Source organism: Kwoniella shivajii, chromosome 4 (genome assembly GCF_035658355.1).
Source record: "Kwoniella shivajii chromosome 4, complete sequence".
Classification (NCBI taxonomy): domain Eukaryota; kingdom Fungi; phylum Basidiomycota; class Tremellomycetes; order Tremellales; family Cryptococcaceae; genus Kwoniella; species Kwoniella shivajii.
In genome coordinates, this window is record NC_085911.1 from 1,128,931 (window position 1) to 1,143,878 (window position 14,948).

Sequence of the window (14,948 nt, forward strand, 5' to 3'; positions counted from 1 at the left end):
GTTTATGACCATTTGCATGTTGTTATCGACATTTTGCAGTCTAATGACCTAAGGGACCCAACGTCTCTCTCCTAGCAAAGTTTACTAATCTCCTGAAATCACCAAATGCCTTTGGTGTCTCGCTCCTATCTCCTCCTTCTCCACTTGCTGATCTCAACAATCCGGGTAATCCAGCATTACTTGTATGTGGCGAGAAAATACCGCTTCCAGATACTGGTGAGGCTACCCTTGTGACGTCTACCGATGGAGTAGGATCCATATCTATGTGAGTGAGGAAAGATGTATCCGATAAATCGGAGTTGGTTGACGTGACTGATAAGAAGATGTCGAGTAATTTTTGTTGATCAGTCCTAGGAGTTCCCTTGAGGTCGAGGATCTTTTGCGACGTGTTAGCACTGTCTGCACAGAGTATGAGGATTCTGCGTCAGGCGTAGACTTACCTTCTGGAAATTACTGAAACTTCGATCCCCAATCAACAAGCAGTAGTTCTGAACAAAGCCTTTAAGACGGGTTAGCTGACCGGCATCCGTTCGTGTCGTCTATCACACTCACCTTCTGGAGGATCGTCTGGCGCCAGAATGACCTTCAACATAGTTTCTAGTTGACCGGTATTCTTCGTGACGTATTTGGTGTATCTGTGGAGATTCCACATTAGATCGCAATACACCATGGATACTGAGCAGCTGGACTTACGCGTTCGTCGAGTTCTCCGGATGAGGTTCAGGTAGATCTAGCAAACAAGCTTTGACAGCTTGTACGTCCAGAAGAATCTGACGATGCTGGGTGAGCTGATAGGACCAACCGACAGTAATACAATAGCTCACTTGTTCCGCACCGATCTTTCGTAGTGGTCTGCTCTTAATAACCGATTGGGTGAATCTTGTTATCACAACTCTGCCATGCGGTTGAAAGTCAGCTTCTCTCCGAGGCCCAATTAGATTTGGACTCACCCGACAGCTTTATCAGCAAAATTTCTGATATATTTCTTTCCCTCTACTCTGGCTCTGACTACTTCTGCTACTTGTTTGATGGATCCTACGAGGTCCACTATGTATGCGGATCTACCTGAAACGTTTTCCAAGTGCATCCAGGGTGTCTTCAAAATTGCTGCGAAAGCAGGTTCGCACGATGACTCCATCTCACGCAAGATGGTCGTAATACAGGCTGATATCACGCTATCGATATCTATCAGCACAGGAGGTATTGACGAGAGAAAGTGAAAATTGCTTACGTGGAAAAAGTATCTCGATCAGATTGGAATGATATAGCTTCTTTGTATTCTGCTGCAATCTTGTCTTTCAGCCTCTCTTCGAGCTGAGGGACATCTTAATTAGCCAAGGATTCCACCAATCAGAAGATATAGCTCACCTGTAAAGAGGTGTTTTGGCAGTACTCTGCAGTATTCAGTATTATACAAGCATTCTTCAACTCTTGGAGGTTGTCTTTTCCTTCAATTGACCGTCGACCAGGTTCTCTATTGTAAGGTTTAGCTCAGCATTTCCGCTAGTATGTGACTGGTACGCACTTTTTGAGACCCGCCAACAAAACATCGTCTGCCAAGCAAATTAGCTTTGTAGACAGAGACTCAACGGCTCGACATACTTACCAGAGTATATTTTCAGCCATTTGCCGAAAACCTTGCCCAACTTCCTCATTGGCTCTCCTTTAGTATACTTGTCACATTGCTCCAGCGTTTGACCGTAAAAGTAGAACAACTCCGTTGATGATGGAAGTACAGTAGGTACAGGTGTATCTGTTTCTGTTTGCATAGCACCTTCCATCGATGAGCGTGATCTTGAGCCTCGATAAGCCGACAGCATGTCTGCGATAGCTCTGTAAGGCATAGGACATATCAGCGTCTTGGAGGTCAGATCAGCGGATCAGCGTGGTACGAACCTATCTTGAGCATCCACATAGACATTGAAATAGTTGTCGAATATACTTGATATCGTCCATTTGGTTTGAACACCACCTCTAGCAGTAAGCCCACCGGCAGTAACATCTTCAAACTATTCAACCAGAATCAGCAAGCGATATCGTCCTGTGACAAGACATCGAAGCTCACAGGCATATCAAATCTCCTTGCAAATCCAGCTTCGAAGTCCAAGGTAGCTTGCAAAGCGTCCAGTAGTACATTAACGGCAGGAGTGGATTTTCCCAAAACGTTGGCCAAATCGCTTCTTGTATATTCGGCAAAATTCGATACCAATAGTCGGGTCATCTCCCACGACGGTGGGAATAGGGAGGCATCTTCTTCATCGTGATGTTTGAGCACACGGCGGAACCATGCATACCGACGGGGTACGTTATCCAATTGACCAGCCTATGATCGGAGAGGTTAATATGCAAAGAGGTCAATATGAGGATGTAAGGAAGGCGGTGACTTACTTCATCGGTAGATCTGAATATACGCCTGTACTCCGCTAGTTGAAGTTGGATATACCTCTCGATTATGTGATTTCTACAACCGTGTTAGCCCACTTGTTCAAATGTCGTCGGGAAGTCATGGCTGACCTGAAATCTCCTCCAAGCACTTCAATGACCAAACAGACTTCCGCTACCGTCCTCCTTTCTACTGGTCTATTAGGGTCTTGCTTAAAACTGTACATGGTATACATCCTTGTTAGCGTTGACTTGACTAGATCAGCAAGTCGAGAAGCTCACAAAGCGTCCATTTCAATCGCTACCTTCTCTTGAATCGATTTACGATCAGATTCAGCAGCTCTGAAGATTTCAGACACTGCTGGTATGCCCGATAGTGGTTTAAGAGGTGTCAAGAGGTGCGTTACAGCCTATCAATGAAGTCAATACCCAGAACAGAACACGATCAGTTTTGAATGACAGACATACGGATAAAGCTTGTGACATTTCCTTGTAGTTTTTGGTGGGTAGTAGCTCTTTTAACTGACCATGAGCGTTCCCTACAGTAAGATGAAGGATCAGTCAATTCTTGATACATCATAAGAAACAATCAAAAGGATAGCAGACGATCACAGTCACTCACTCAGCATTCCCCATCTTTCCAACATCTGAATAGCGCTCGTCAGGTTACTCTTCGCGGTATCTAATTTCTGTATATCTGAAGTGATTGTTTTAACGATAGCTTCTGCTTCTGCTGCCTTTTCCCGAATAATGTTGATTTGAAGCATCAATTGCTGTTCCAAAAAAGACCTCTTCAGCTTGAGTTGGTGTTAAAGGGATGTGAGAGATTGGGACGTACACTAATTTGAGTTTGTATCTTGGTCATCTTGCCAGGATCTTGATCCCTTCTCAATTCAGCTTTCAGTCTCGCTACTTCGTCTCTGACATCTAGAATCTCTATTTGAAGGCGAGCGTGTATATGCTGGTGTCTGCTCAGTGAGCTTGCTGTTATATCAAGCGCGATCAGCAAAATTGTCAGCCTATTTGAAAGGGCAGTAAATGAAACCTACCGTCTGGAAAGTCTCTTGTCAATCTATCCAAGACACTCTCACTGGTCTTCCTGTGTGCGCCAAGCGGCATCTCCGCATGATTCGCTCTTGGTGACGGCGTTGTCGCTCTCGAGGTAGATGATGAAGCCATTGCTCTACCCCAATGTCATAGTGTTGTTTTAAGAAGTCAGGAGACAGAGAGAGACAGAGATGTGTCAACACGTCTCAAAAGATTGGTAACGTCATGCGATCGAATGGTGATGACCGAAAACACAAGAAAGACACGAGATTATCTGAAAGTCTTGATGTAATTCAACGCGACTTTTGTTTTCGTTTCTGCTTTGTTGAACCGTCAGTCTATTCTACATATCAACAGTGGTCTAGGCAAAGCGTCATGCATCAAGATGGGCGCTTTCGATCCCATTATGACCTATGAAAAGGGCACATACATCGAGACTGATACTGGTAGTGAGTTTCACCTTCTATCCTATTTATGTGCATTCCTCTACGTGCAACAAAACGCTTATATTCACAACATAGACAAAGTATCTCGGAAAGCTACTATAACAGGAGCTACCAACATCATATTGGGCGGTAAATCTATCATTCAGACTGGATCTATACTCAGAGGAGATCTCAAAAGGTCGACGGCTGGACAACATGTCGTGATCAGTATGGGAAGATATTGTCTTATCGGTGAAGGTTCTGTTGTCCGACCACCAGGAAAGCTCTACAAGGGGTAAGTCACTATCACTTGTTTGGCAGAGTTCATGGCTGAGGTAACAGTTACATAGCGCCTTTACATTTTACCCAGTCAGGATATCAGATTTCGTTCATATCGGTTCAAATTGCATAATAGAGGCAGCACAGATAGGTTCAGGCGTGGAAATAGGGAAGAACTGCATTATAGTAAGCTTCGTCTAAGCTTCCTCCCCCAGACAGGACGACTATGTTGATTGCTATTTCTTAGGGCAAATTCGTCATAGTAAAAGATTTGGCTGTCATCTTACCCGATACAGTATTACCTGAAGGTGCTGTTGTTCCAAGTATGTCACTATGGGGCGGTAATCCAGGTAAGTATATCCCTTCGATACTGTCCTGTTCGAGACCTGAAATCTGTTTGAACATCTTTTGAATCAGGCAAGCTAATCGGGACACTACCCGAAACGTATCAAGAGACAATGGAAAAAAAATGTAAAACCTACTATCAACAATTCAGACCTGCTTAACCTATTGCCGTAGCACCACAATCTATTAATGATATCTTAATGACCTTGATGAAATGATAGACCATGCATTATGTATAAAATAGCATGAACTCCGTTTATATCGTAAAATATTGTCGTAACCCAAATCCAATCGCCTCTATCCCCACTTGATATAAGCTTGTTATAATACTTTCTTATCAAGGACCACTTCACCGCTTCCTGGTCTACTATCCCCTCCCATGCTCCAGAGAGTTTTTATGCTTTCAGATTTACTGATTGTCCTCGACCTATCTTCAGCACTTAATCTCCTCGAATTTGCTTTAGGTGGAGAGGTATATTGTGGTTCCCTTTTACCTTTAGCTAAATCTTCTCTTTTCTTAGCTTCTCTTTCGTCGAATGCTTTGAGAGCAGCAGCAGCTTGTCTAGGATCTTCCAGGAATTCCAAAGGTAAAAGATCTTCATTCTCATTTGCGAATATAGCTGATAGCCTAGTCAAAGGAGTGGATCGATGAGACCCAGAACTATTGGATGATCTACCTGAAGTTCTGGGCATATTGTTTCCTCTCCAAGTGGCATCAGAGAGTGGGAAATCTTCCTCTTGAATGCTTGGTGAAGGCGATTTTCTGTCTATGCCCATAAGCTTTAAGGTAGCTTCAAGCCTGTGCCGTTCTCTCTGGTCTTCCTCGTCCTCTTCATGAATATCCAGTTTCCGTGCTGCGGCTGATCGAGGAGGCGGGATTGGTGCAGTAGATGTAGCAGATCGCGAAGACAATGTTAAAGGTCTCAAAGAAGATTTGGAGTCAGATGAACTGGATGAAGAACCAAAGCCTAGTGAACGGAAATCCAAAGAGAAACCTCTTCGTGCCTGTCACAGCCAAGTATATCAGCTCACTATTCAAGAATCATTCTGACTGACATACCCTCTTCTCAGCTTTCGCTTGCTTGCTCTCCGCTTCTGCCGTAGTTACGGTATCCACCTGAACAGAAGGGAGGTCTGTTCTTTCTGCTGGACCGGTCATAGCTCGCACCATCATACTGAGAGGTCTCGCTTTCTTCTCTTTGACGGGTTCAGCAATTCTTGGTGGCTCCTCAGCTGACGGGGACGTAGTCAAGCTCCATGGACCAGCCGTGATGTCTTTCAGTGCAGGACGAGACGACGAGGAAGTTGACCTTGTTCCTGCTCTTCTGGTCTTGTAGTCTACCGAAAGTACGTGTTCAAATCCCTCTTGAGCAATGATACGGTCGATGATCTGAATGGATCATTACTTTGAGATCTGTTCCTTGGCAGACATAACGTACCTTGGAGCAATAAAGGGTGAGAGCTTTATTCGATTCTTTCAACTGCTTGATCTCCGCTCGAAGTGCTATTGTGACATTTAGCTTCAAACAATAAGTGCGATTTTATTAGCTCACCTGCTGTCTGATCTACTCTCTCCTTTCCTGATAGGGCGCTATTTCCGCTATCAGATCCATACTCTGCCATTCCTAACTCTGCAGCAAGGTCCAATCCACCTGCGCCTTGAGCGTTATTCGGAGCACTGGCAGTTCTCTCTTTCCTGATCCTTCTCTTCCTTGGTGGAGCTAAAAGGTCGCCTTTGCCATCTCCTAGATCCGTCACGATCGCGAGGAAATGATCATCCTCAAAGATAGGCGATTGAGCTTCCAGATCAGAATGTAATTCACTCATCTCATCTTCTAAATCTTCGTCCAATCTGTCAGATCCAATGCCTAATCCTATCCTGGTTGATTCATTTGGTTCGATATATCTACATTCATTCGGAGATCGATCTTCAAATCTTTCACTTAAGATACCTCCTTCACCACGCACTTTACCATTGAGTGTTGTTTCCCTAATCAGAAATTCCCATCCCTCATTCTCTTCTTGTAATTCTTCATTCACAGCTTTCAGATCGTGCAGCTCTTTGGTGATGGTGTTCAGTTTAGCCAGAAGAGTTGAATGAGACAAATTGATGGAAGCCAGTTCATCCTTCAATGAAGCTACGTTATCACTCTCGGATGGCGTAACGGGACGTCGTGAGGATGAAATGATTTTTAAACGTTGTTGTAGATGATTTTCCTGGGCTTGCAGAGCTCTTCTTTCTAGATCAAAAGTTTCTTCCTGATTTTCGAGGATTAGCATCCAGTCGACTGGCGCTAATGTTGTTCTCAAAGGTTAAGACCACTTACCTGTTCAATGTATCGTTTCTGGCCGTCCCTAGCTTGCTTTTCTGCTTCAGCTAAACGATTTCTGAGTCGGTCTAACAATTCATCCCGTTCTTCGAGATCAGCTTCCATACGACTCTATTCCGGTTGTTAGCTGTTTTGCACTTTGACTGAGAAACTCATGACGATCTGACTCTCACCTGCTCGTTGAATGCCTCATCATTCTTCGACTGTAACGCTGTTAAGCCTTTCACAAGCTCGTCATGTTTTCCTTCTAAGCGTTCTCGATCCGACTCAGCTTCTTTTATACGTTGAAGAAGCTATGATGCTCGTCAGCATGTCTAATACTCAGGGATGGATCTTTTCACCGGTGGGCTGGGACTTACTATCTCTCTCTCCGCCCATCCCTTTCTCAAAGCATCTTCTAGCTCCTCTCTTCCAGCTAAGCCCAGTTCCTCCTCACTACGTTCCCTCAGTCCACCTAAAACCCCATCTTGATCTTTCCCACTCGATGGACCTACCAAGGAGCTGTCGTCATTGAGTGATATCTTTGGCTCCTGGATGAAACGCGGTGTTGATCTCGGCGACGGGGTATATGAGTTTCGCTTTCTATTTGGTGGCAGAGGTCGAAACTGAACTTGGAGAGGGGAAGGGGATGATGGCGATACTCCGAGAGACATCGGGGTAGCTCTAATTTGAACAATCGGAAACGATAGATAGATGAAGTCTTGAAGATCAGTATCAGGATATAGATTCAATAGCTATGTGTTAAAGAAATACCCGCCAGACTACTTGCCAGCATCTAGTTACAATTCAAGACAAAATCAAAAACAAAAAAAAAACACACGGACGCGCACGGATATCACGGTGCCCCACACACCCATTTCCCCCAAAAACGCCACATCTCAACGACGATCATCTGGTGGCAAAAGCAAAGATTGCTTTATTGGGATTGCATTGTCAGGGAGGGCATTGAAGATATAAAGTGTACCTTGCCGGAGCGGTCCTTCATATTACCCATATCAAGACTCTATCGCGTAAAGCGATAACCTGTAATCGAGTCTCAACTGCTCATACTCAGCTGACTGAAATTCAATTCCCTAAGTCCAGATTTAAGACACAGGTAATTGTTATGATGGGAGGAGCAATTCTCTGGTCATGATATCTAGATGACGCACATACAACAGCCCAAGAATCATAAACACCGGTAAGTCGCAATCTACACTCTGAATATGGAAAACAATTATTGGTCTTCCACTCGTGGAATCAAAGGCTAGTATTGCTGTGTCACTAATGTAGAGCACCTGGGCAACCCAAGCTGTCCCCGATCATGAGACTAATCGTGCGATAGAGACCCTCATCGTCAACCAAAGCTGACGAGGTATGGTGCACTCTCGACTATGAGGCCTTAAAATTATATGACAAAGTTGTTCTGTAGCAGGCTTTTTGGCAAAAAGAACAGACATGTCGGCTGCCACATGTTCGCTAAACCCAGCAGATGAAATGCATATAAAAGCACACACCAATCACCCAGTTACATCCAGGTCTAATACAATCACCGAAAGTAGTCCCGGAGCAAAGTTCTCCAGGAATACCGTCAGTCGATATTGTGTGCCACAAACGATCACATTTCACTCCATACATTCCGGTTCTGATTACATCACTCTTGCACAACATGGGTCAATGCCGTTGAGTCCCTGGTTTTTGTTTTGTCGACAGATGTCACAGTCGACAGCAAAGGTACCACGGCAAGGTGCTTTGAGTTGTATGGAGCGTGTAACATCATCTTGAGAGATCGTTAGATAGATCCAAGGGAAAAATGACGAAAGCTATTTTAATGTAGATCAGGGCCAATTCAGGGACAGCCATATAAACAATCGGAAAATCTCCCCTAAATTCCTGCCGTGCTGTTGCAACTTTTCTAATCCCTCTTAATTGCCTTGACTACAAATGTTTGTAATCCCCAGTGAAGGTCCTTCATTCTTTTCTAATCGGGGTTGATTTGACCATTAGAAATCCCTTTGAAATAAATTGTAACCGCAATTGTAATTACAATTACAATTATGAACACCCTCTTGGTGACCACAGTTGAATCTTCATCTCTTGCAATCGTGCTAGCGTTGGAAAAAAACTGGTCATTAATATGCTAAAACGTAACCACAATCTAATATAACTTTTTTCAACTCTGTCCTTTTTCGTTTCTCGATATCACCCTCAACGGTGTTCAGTCCCACTCTTACTCACTGAACGTCTGTCTTCAAACAATAGTTGGAACAAGTCGGCAAACTATACACAGAAAGGGAAAGTCAACCACACACACTCAATCGGCAACGGCGCAAGGGAAGGCATCGCGCGTGGGGTCTGCTCCACTTCTCCCCGAAACCCTTCATTCTCTTCATCAATTCCTTTCCAGTTGTTCAGCAACCTTCGACTCACAGAGTAGCTTTTCTACCAACGAAAATCAGCAAATAGATCTGAATCCCAAAAGGATCATTTTGTATCATCCTTATAGATTGTTGATGTTTATACGAATCACAAATCTGGACATATCTCAAGTCTCCCGCGGAAGCAGTAAGCGGTCCCTCTACCTGTCCTTCCCATTCATTGGACCTCGACACAAGGTTTAACAGGTCTTGTTCAGGTGCGTGACTAGATCTCAATCACAGCTAGATACCTTCACACGGGTTTTACTGAACCCGTCTCATGTTGTAGATTATGGGACACGAAGTCAATCCCAGCCCGCGTGCTCAATCTTCATCTGCCGCCTTCCTTCATCATCTTCATACCAATCCATCTTCTCATCATATCACACTCTCTGCCAGCAGCCAGGGTGGTGGTCCCTCGTCGTCACCTAGATCAGTCACCCTTCCATTAGAGCCTGGGGAGGGAAGCAAAATCAATAGGTCCCCCACCAAATCCACGACATTTCCCTTGTCCCAAGCTGCTGCCGGCCCCTCTAATATGAGTGGGATTGGCTCCCTAGAGAGGAAATCATCAGGAAAGAGAGTCAGACCCAAAACTGCACCCGGAAGGGAAGAACTGTATCCTGCATCATCCCCGAACCTGGATCGCAACTCAGTGCCTTCCCCCTCTGAATCGCAAGAACACCTTGCTCAACTCGCTAACTCGCAAGATTCGTGCATCGCTGCGTTTGCTCAAGATGAGTCAGGATTGTCAGAAGCTATGGACTTGCTCTCCGTAGCTAACGGAGGTGAAATGAAAAAACAGACGTTGTTATTAGGAAGGGCTGGGTCGCTAGCTGGGTCTGGTTCGAGTGAAGCCCCTGCAGCTTCAATGTCCTGGAAATCTTTCTCTCATGCGTACGCTCATGGCTTGTTCGATCCCAACAAGATCCCTATTCCTCCGCAATCGGATGTTTCCCCAACAGCCATTCACTCCACTCATTCTTCTCCTGGCAAAACATACGCCCCGACACTGCCGTCGAATTTCAACGAAGTCACGAGCAGTTCTGAAGGATATAGTTCGAAAAGTTCCGGTGGTTCGACAATGACATCCGTTAGTTCAGCTCCGTCGACATCAGCAGGCTCAGTCAATAAGCCTGGGTCAATGGCAGCCGCATTGGCAGCGAGAAAGAAAGCTTTCGAGTTGGAACACTTGGCACATCGACCTTCAGATGCCATTCTGCGTCCAGACAAACTCACGCTTCCATCGTATTCCCTTGCCGCGGCTACCGTCCGAATGGCTTCTTCAGGATTGCGAGATTCGGACTTCGCTCCACTATCCATGCCCAGTCCTGAAAGGGAATTACTGGACCCAATGGCTTCTTTTGTTTCTCCTGATTCGGGAAGCACCATGCGCGATAGTGCCAGCTCCGATCCTGGTTCATCGAGGTATCCTCTTCACCGCAGCATGTCCAGCGCGGTCGGCACCAATCCCGCCAGTACACTACGATTGCCGACCATCCAAGCGAGTCCTGTCAGTACCCCGAATGAACCGCACGGAAAAGGGAAAGCGAGAGCAGGGAGGGATTCATCACCTCAGCAAGCACGTTTAGGCGTTGTCAACAGCCGGATTCCACCCGCGTCGGCGCCATTAGAGAAAAGAGGCGAGAAAGCCGACACGCCTACTGATTACTTCGGCTCCGCCTCCCCGGTCACTGGCAGCTCAGGATCTTCCTCTTCCATTGCAGATGACCCAACACCGAAAAACTTGTCAAAAGCTCCTGATCCACCTTCCAAATCAACTCCCCCTCGGTCCAGTACTGAGAGAATTCCCGAACTTGCAACTGCACAAGACATTGGACCCCTCTTCGAAAAAGTAGGATGGTTAGCTGCGCCAGTCCCACCAGACGAAGTGGCCCGACGTCGAGCTTTATACCGTTTCAACATTCTTCATACGACCGCCGACTTGAACTTTGATCGCATAGCTCATATGACCAAACTTGTCTTTAACCCTAAGATTGTGTTGATCGCTTTGATAGACAGCGACACTCAATGGCACAAGACCCAGAGCGGACTTGGAGTAGAAGAATCTGCCAGGATATCGAGCTTCTGCAGTCACTCGGTGTTAGCGAGGTGAGTCGTCGGTGTGTTGAGCTTGGCTGACTCCTCAGGTCCGACGAACCATTTGTTGTCCTTGATACTAAAATGGACTGGAGATTTGAAAATAACCCACAGGTCATTGGACCGCCGCACATCCGTTTCTACGCCGGTGCGCCGTTACGCACAGCGGATGGGCATAATGTCGGCAGTCTGTGCATCATCGACGACAAGCCTCGAGCAGAATTCCCTCCCAGATCAAGGTTGATATTGAAGGAGTTCGCAGCTATCGCTATGAGAGAGATGGAGCTATGGCGAGACAAGGTACGTCAACTCGAGTTTCATACGGAACTGACGCCTTACAGCTACAACTCCGAGTCCGTGATAAGATCCAGATTTCAATGGAAAAGTTCACTCGAGAGTGCCTTGAGATGGATGTGACATCTTCTTCATCGAACGCCGAAGCAGCAGCCAAAATGGACAAGGTCTACAGCCGTGCAGCCCAGTTGGTTTGCTCTACTCTGGATATGGATGGATGTTTTATCCTCGATATAAGTCAAATCGAGATGACACAGGTCGAAACTTCAACAGGTAAACAAACGGTATATCGTGCCGATCCTTACAGCTCGGGTGAACAGCAGTCACCGGTATTGGAACGGAATGAGGCCTTTGGACCTGTGAACCCATTCCCTTTACTTGCTACTGTATCCAACTCAACGCCTCCTACTCGCGCCTTGAGCCCAAATGAACACGAAAAGTTGTCCGAATTCTTACGGGATTATCGAGATGGCAAGATTTTCGAAAGCATCGCTCCAACCTGGATTCGCTATCTTTTCCCTTCATTGTTCAGGTATGGAATGGTAGTTCCGGTCTACGGCGTCGATCAGCAACCATTCGCCATGATATGTGCTTACTCCACGAACAAGTCAAAACAGTTCTTGGAAGGATACGAGCTTCAGTTCTTGCGAGCTATAGGTGTCATCATACTGTCCGCCGTGCTGAGACGACGAATGGTATTAGCCGACAAAACCAAGAGCGTATTAATATCATCTGTCAGTCATGAACTTCGAACTCCCTTGCACGGTATTCTAGCAGCCGCGGAACTGCTCAGCGACACAGCACTCGACTCTAATCAACAAGCATTTTTGAAGACCGTGCAGACTTGCGGTAACTCCTTGATAGAGACTGTCAATCACGTACTGGATTTCACGAAACTCTCCGGATCACAGAGCGGCAAGCAGGCTATACACAAACTTGGAAAGGTCGACCTATCGGCTCTAGTAGAACAAACAGTCGAAGGATGCTGGATCGGTCAAAGGGCTAGATTCTTTATGGGTGATGCTGATATTGGAAGTTTCTATGCTCCGCCGACCTCGAGTGGTTTAGTACCAAGGTCACAAAGAGCTGTTGTGGGAGAGAAACTGTCACATGTTGAGACTGTTATAGATATCGACCAAAGGGAGAAAGTGAGTACGGTTCTTTGCACTCGTGGAAGTCCTGGCTGATGTTGAGGCAGGGATGGATGGTGAGATGCGAAAAAGGTGGTCTACGACGGGTTCTCATGAATCTTGTCGGAAACTCGTTCAAGTTTACCACCGTGAGTGTTTGGCCTTCAATCTGACGAGATCCACGCTAACGCGGGACACAGGATGGATATGTCCAAATCACTCTACGAGAGATGCCGCATCCACCAGGTGCCAAGTCGGTCCCCGTAGAGATGGCAGTGATTGATACCGGAAAGGGTATTGGCAAAGACTTCTTAAAGGATCAACTGTTCCACCCTTTCTCTCAAGAGAATCCGTTACAAACAGGTACTGGTTTAGGACTTGCCATTGTAAACTCTATCGTACGGTCCGAAAGTGTCAATGGCAAGGTAGATGTCTGGTCTTCTGAGGGAATGGGAACGGAAATCAGGGTTTCATTCGAAGTGGAAGTGGTCGATGACGACGATGATGCTTCTTCAACCTCGTCCGAGGTGTCAAATAGCGCTGCGTCCGCATTTGGTCACGGACTCACCGTTTCATTCGTTGGATTCAGCCCGGAACATAGTGGACATCGACTTTCTTTGGAGGTACTATCCATGTATGTCAACTCATGGCAATTCGGTATCATGGACGATCCTTCACTGGCCGATGTAATCGTGATCAATGACGATGAGAACCTGTTGAACCGATATGGGAACAGTGGTAAACCGTTATTGTATACAGTCTCAACTAGAGGTTCAGATACCAACAAATTGCCCACGATGCTGAATGACTTAGGTGGATTCTGTGGTACTGTGTATAAACCCATTGGGCCGAGCGCATTGCATCAAACATTAAGAAGAGCAATTCAATGGATAGAAGACCGTCAAAATGGTATTGACCATACTGTAGATTATCGTTCAATGAACGGATTGGATACTATCGGATATAACGAACGCGAAAGACCATCAATATCAAGAGGGTCTTCTGGAGCTTCGGCGGAGAGTAATTCAACCATCAGTGAACTATCTTCCGTCAGATTCGCCCAGCCTTTGAGAGATCATAGATTACCATTACAAAGAAGAAGATCAGAAGAGAACGAACAAGTTCATACCAGACCTTCTCTAGGACCAAGAGGAATCACCTATCATGTTCCAAGAAGAGTACCCTCAGTTGCAAGCGATGATACAGCCCATTCATCTCCCCAACAAGGGTCAGCTTCTCCAACTTCGACTATATCTACGATTTCATTAGCGGATGGAGGCGTCATGTTAAAAGCTGCCACTGTACCGACTGAAACTCCGAGGAAAGGAAGGAAGGCAAGAGTCATGGTAGTCGAGGACAATGTCATTAACAGAAGAGTGTTAGGAGCTTTCTTGAAGAAAAAGGTGAATAAGATTTGATTTAAGGCGAGACTCATGCTGACGACCCCATTTGTCGTGTAGGGCTTCGAATACGCTGAAGCAGTAGATGGTCGAGCCGGTGTGGAGCTGTTCGAGGATACACCTGCCAATTACTGGGAGTGAGTCACTCGTGTGCTCATGTGAGGTTCCGTGGTCTACCGCTGACCAAATTCTCTCAGTGTAATCCTCATGGACATCTCGATGCCAGTGATGAATGGCCACGATGCTACGCGTGCGATTCGAAAGGTCGAAGCTCAGAGACGTGATGCACCACAGGACATACCATTTGTTCCGCCACCAGGAAGACCTGTATCCATCCCTCCTGTCAAAGTGGTTCAAGCCAGAGCCAAAATCTTCGCTTTGACAGGTTTAGCCACACAGGACGATAAGAGAGAGGCATTTGGAAACGGTGTTGATGGATAGTGAGTGGAAGTCTCCTGATAGTACCAGCAACAAGAGCTAACGAATGTCACTCAAAATTAGTCTAGTGAAACCAGTGTCGCTAGCTAGCTTAGATGCCATATTCAAAAGTACGTGCAGTCACGTTTACGTCATTTATTCTATATCGTCAAAGTCGATACTAATCTCCCGCTGTTCTACTCTCGCAGAAATCGGATTCTGATTCTTCAGCTCGGCAGTTTACCCTTTGTTTTGGTGAAACGCACTCTTTGCTTCAAGCGCAACGAGTCGCACATATACCATTAAACCCTTTCTTTCCCGCATATCACTTTTTTCCATTCATTTTGCAATGTATTAGCTATCCCCAAAGTTAGATTTGTTCGAAGTGACAGAGCAGAAGGCA

The 14,948-nt window shown here is 45.8% G+C and overlaps 4 protein-coding genes across 4 annotated transcripts; 2 read left to right on the forward strand and 2 right to left on the reverse strand.

Moving 5' to 3' along the window:
• Positions 1 to 40: 40 nt before the first annotated feature.
• Positions 41 to 3,561, reverse strand: IL334_003407 (uncharacterized protein; the record flags this gene model as incomplete). The annotated part of the gene is made up of 19 exons (XM_062935138.1): positions 41 to 376; positions 441 to 499; positions 553 to 635; positions 694 to 770; positions 825 to 894; positions 951 to 1,175; positions 1,232 to 1,314; positions 1,369 to 1,474; positions 1,526 to 1,553; positions 1,607 to 1,833; positions 1,897 to 2,009; positions 2,066 to 2,323; positions 2,389 to 2,461; positions 2,515 to 2,601; positions 2,665 to 2,792; positions 2,851 to 2,921; positions 3,005 to 3,155; positions 3,221 to 3,366; positions 3,432 to 3,561. 19 exons carry the CDS (start codon positions 3,559 to 3,561, stop codon positions 41 to 43), a joined length of 2,451 nt encoding a protein of 816 aa, XP_062791189.1.
• A 253-nt stretch (positions 3,562 to 3,814) lies between these two features.
• On the forward strand, positions 3,815 to 4,639 carry IL334_003408 (uncharacterized protein; the record flags this gene model as incomplete). Its single annotated transcript, XM_062935139.1, has 5 exons — positions 3,815 to 3,878; positions 3,951 to 4,149; positions 4,205 to 4,319; positions 4,381 to 4,483; positions 4,551 to 4,639. The coding sequence occupies 5 exons, from the start codon at positions 3,815 to 3,817 to the stop codon at positions 4,637 to 4,639; spliced, it is 570 nt and encodes a 189-aa protein (XP_062791190.1).
• Positions 4,640 to 4,799: 160 nt separating this feature from the next.
• Positions 4,800 to 7,461, reverse strand: IL334_003409 (uncharacterized protein; the record flags this gene model as incomplete). The annotated part of the gene is made up of 7 exons (XM_062935140.1): positions 4,800 to 5,483; positions 5,539 to 5,868; positions 5,918 to 5,982; positions 6,032 to 6,737; positions 6,806 to 6,919; positions 6,982 to 7,101; positions 7,168 to 7,461. 7 exons carry the CDS (start codon positions 7,459 to 7,461, stop codon positions 4,800 to 4,802), a joined length of 2,313 nt encoding a protein of 770 aa, XP_062791191.1.
• A 2,035-nt stretch (positions 7,462 to 9,496) lies between these two features.
• On the forward strand, positions 9,497 to 14,768 carry IL334_003410 (uncharacterized protein; the record flags this gene model as incomplete). Its single annotated transcript, XM_062935141.1, has 9 exons — positions 9,497 to 11,307; positions 11,355 to 11,604; positions 11,676 to 12,746; positions 12,797 to 12,877; positions 12,929 to 14,131; positions 14,189 to 14,265; positions 14,326 to 14,568; positions 14,630 to 14,676; positions 14,755 to 14,768. 9 exons carry the CDS (start codon positions 9,497 to 9,499, stop codon positions 14,766 to 14,768), a joined length of 4,797 nt encoding a protein of 1,598 aa, XP_062791192.1.
• Between the last annotated feature and the right edge of the window lie 180 nt (positions 14,769 to 14,948).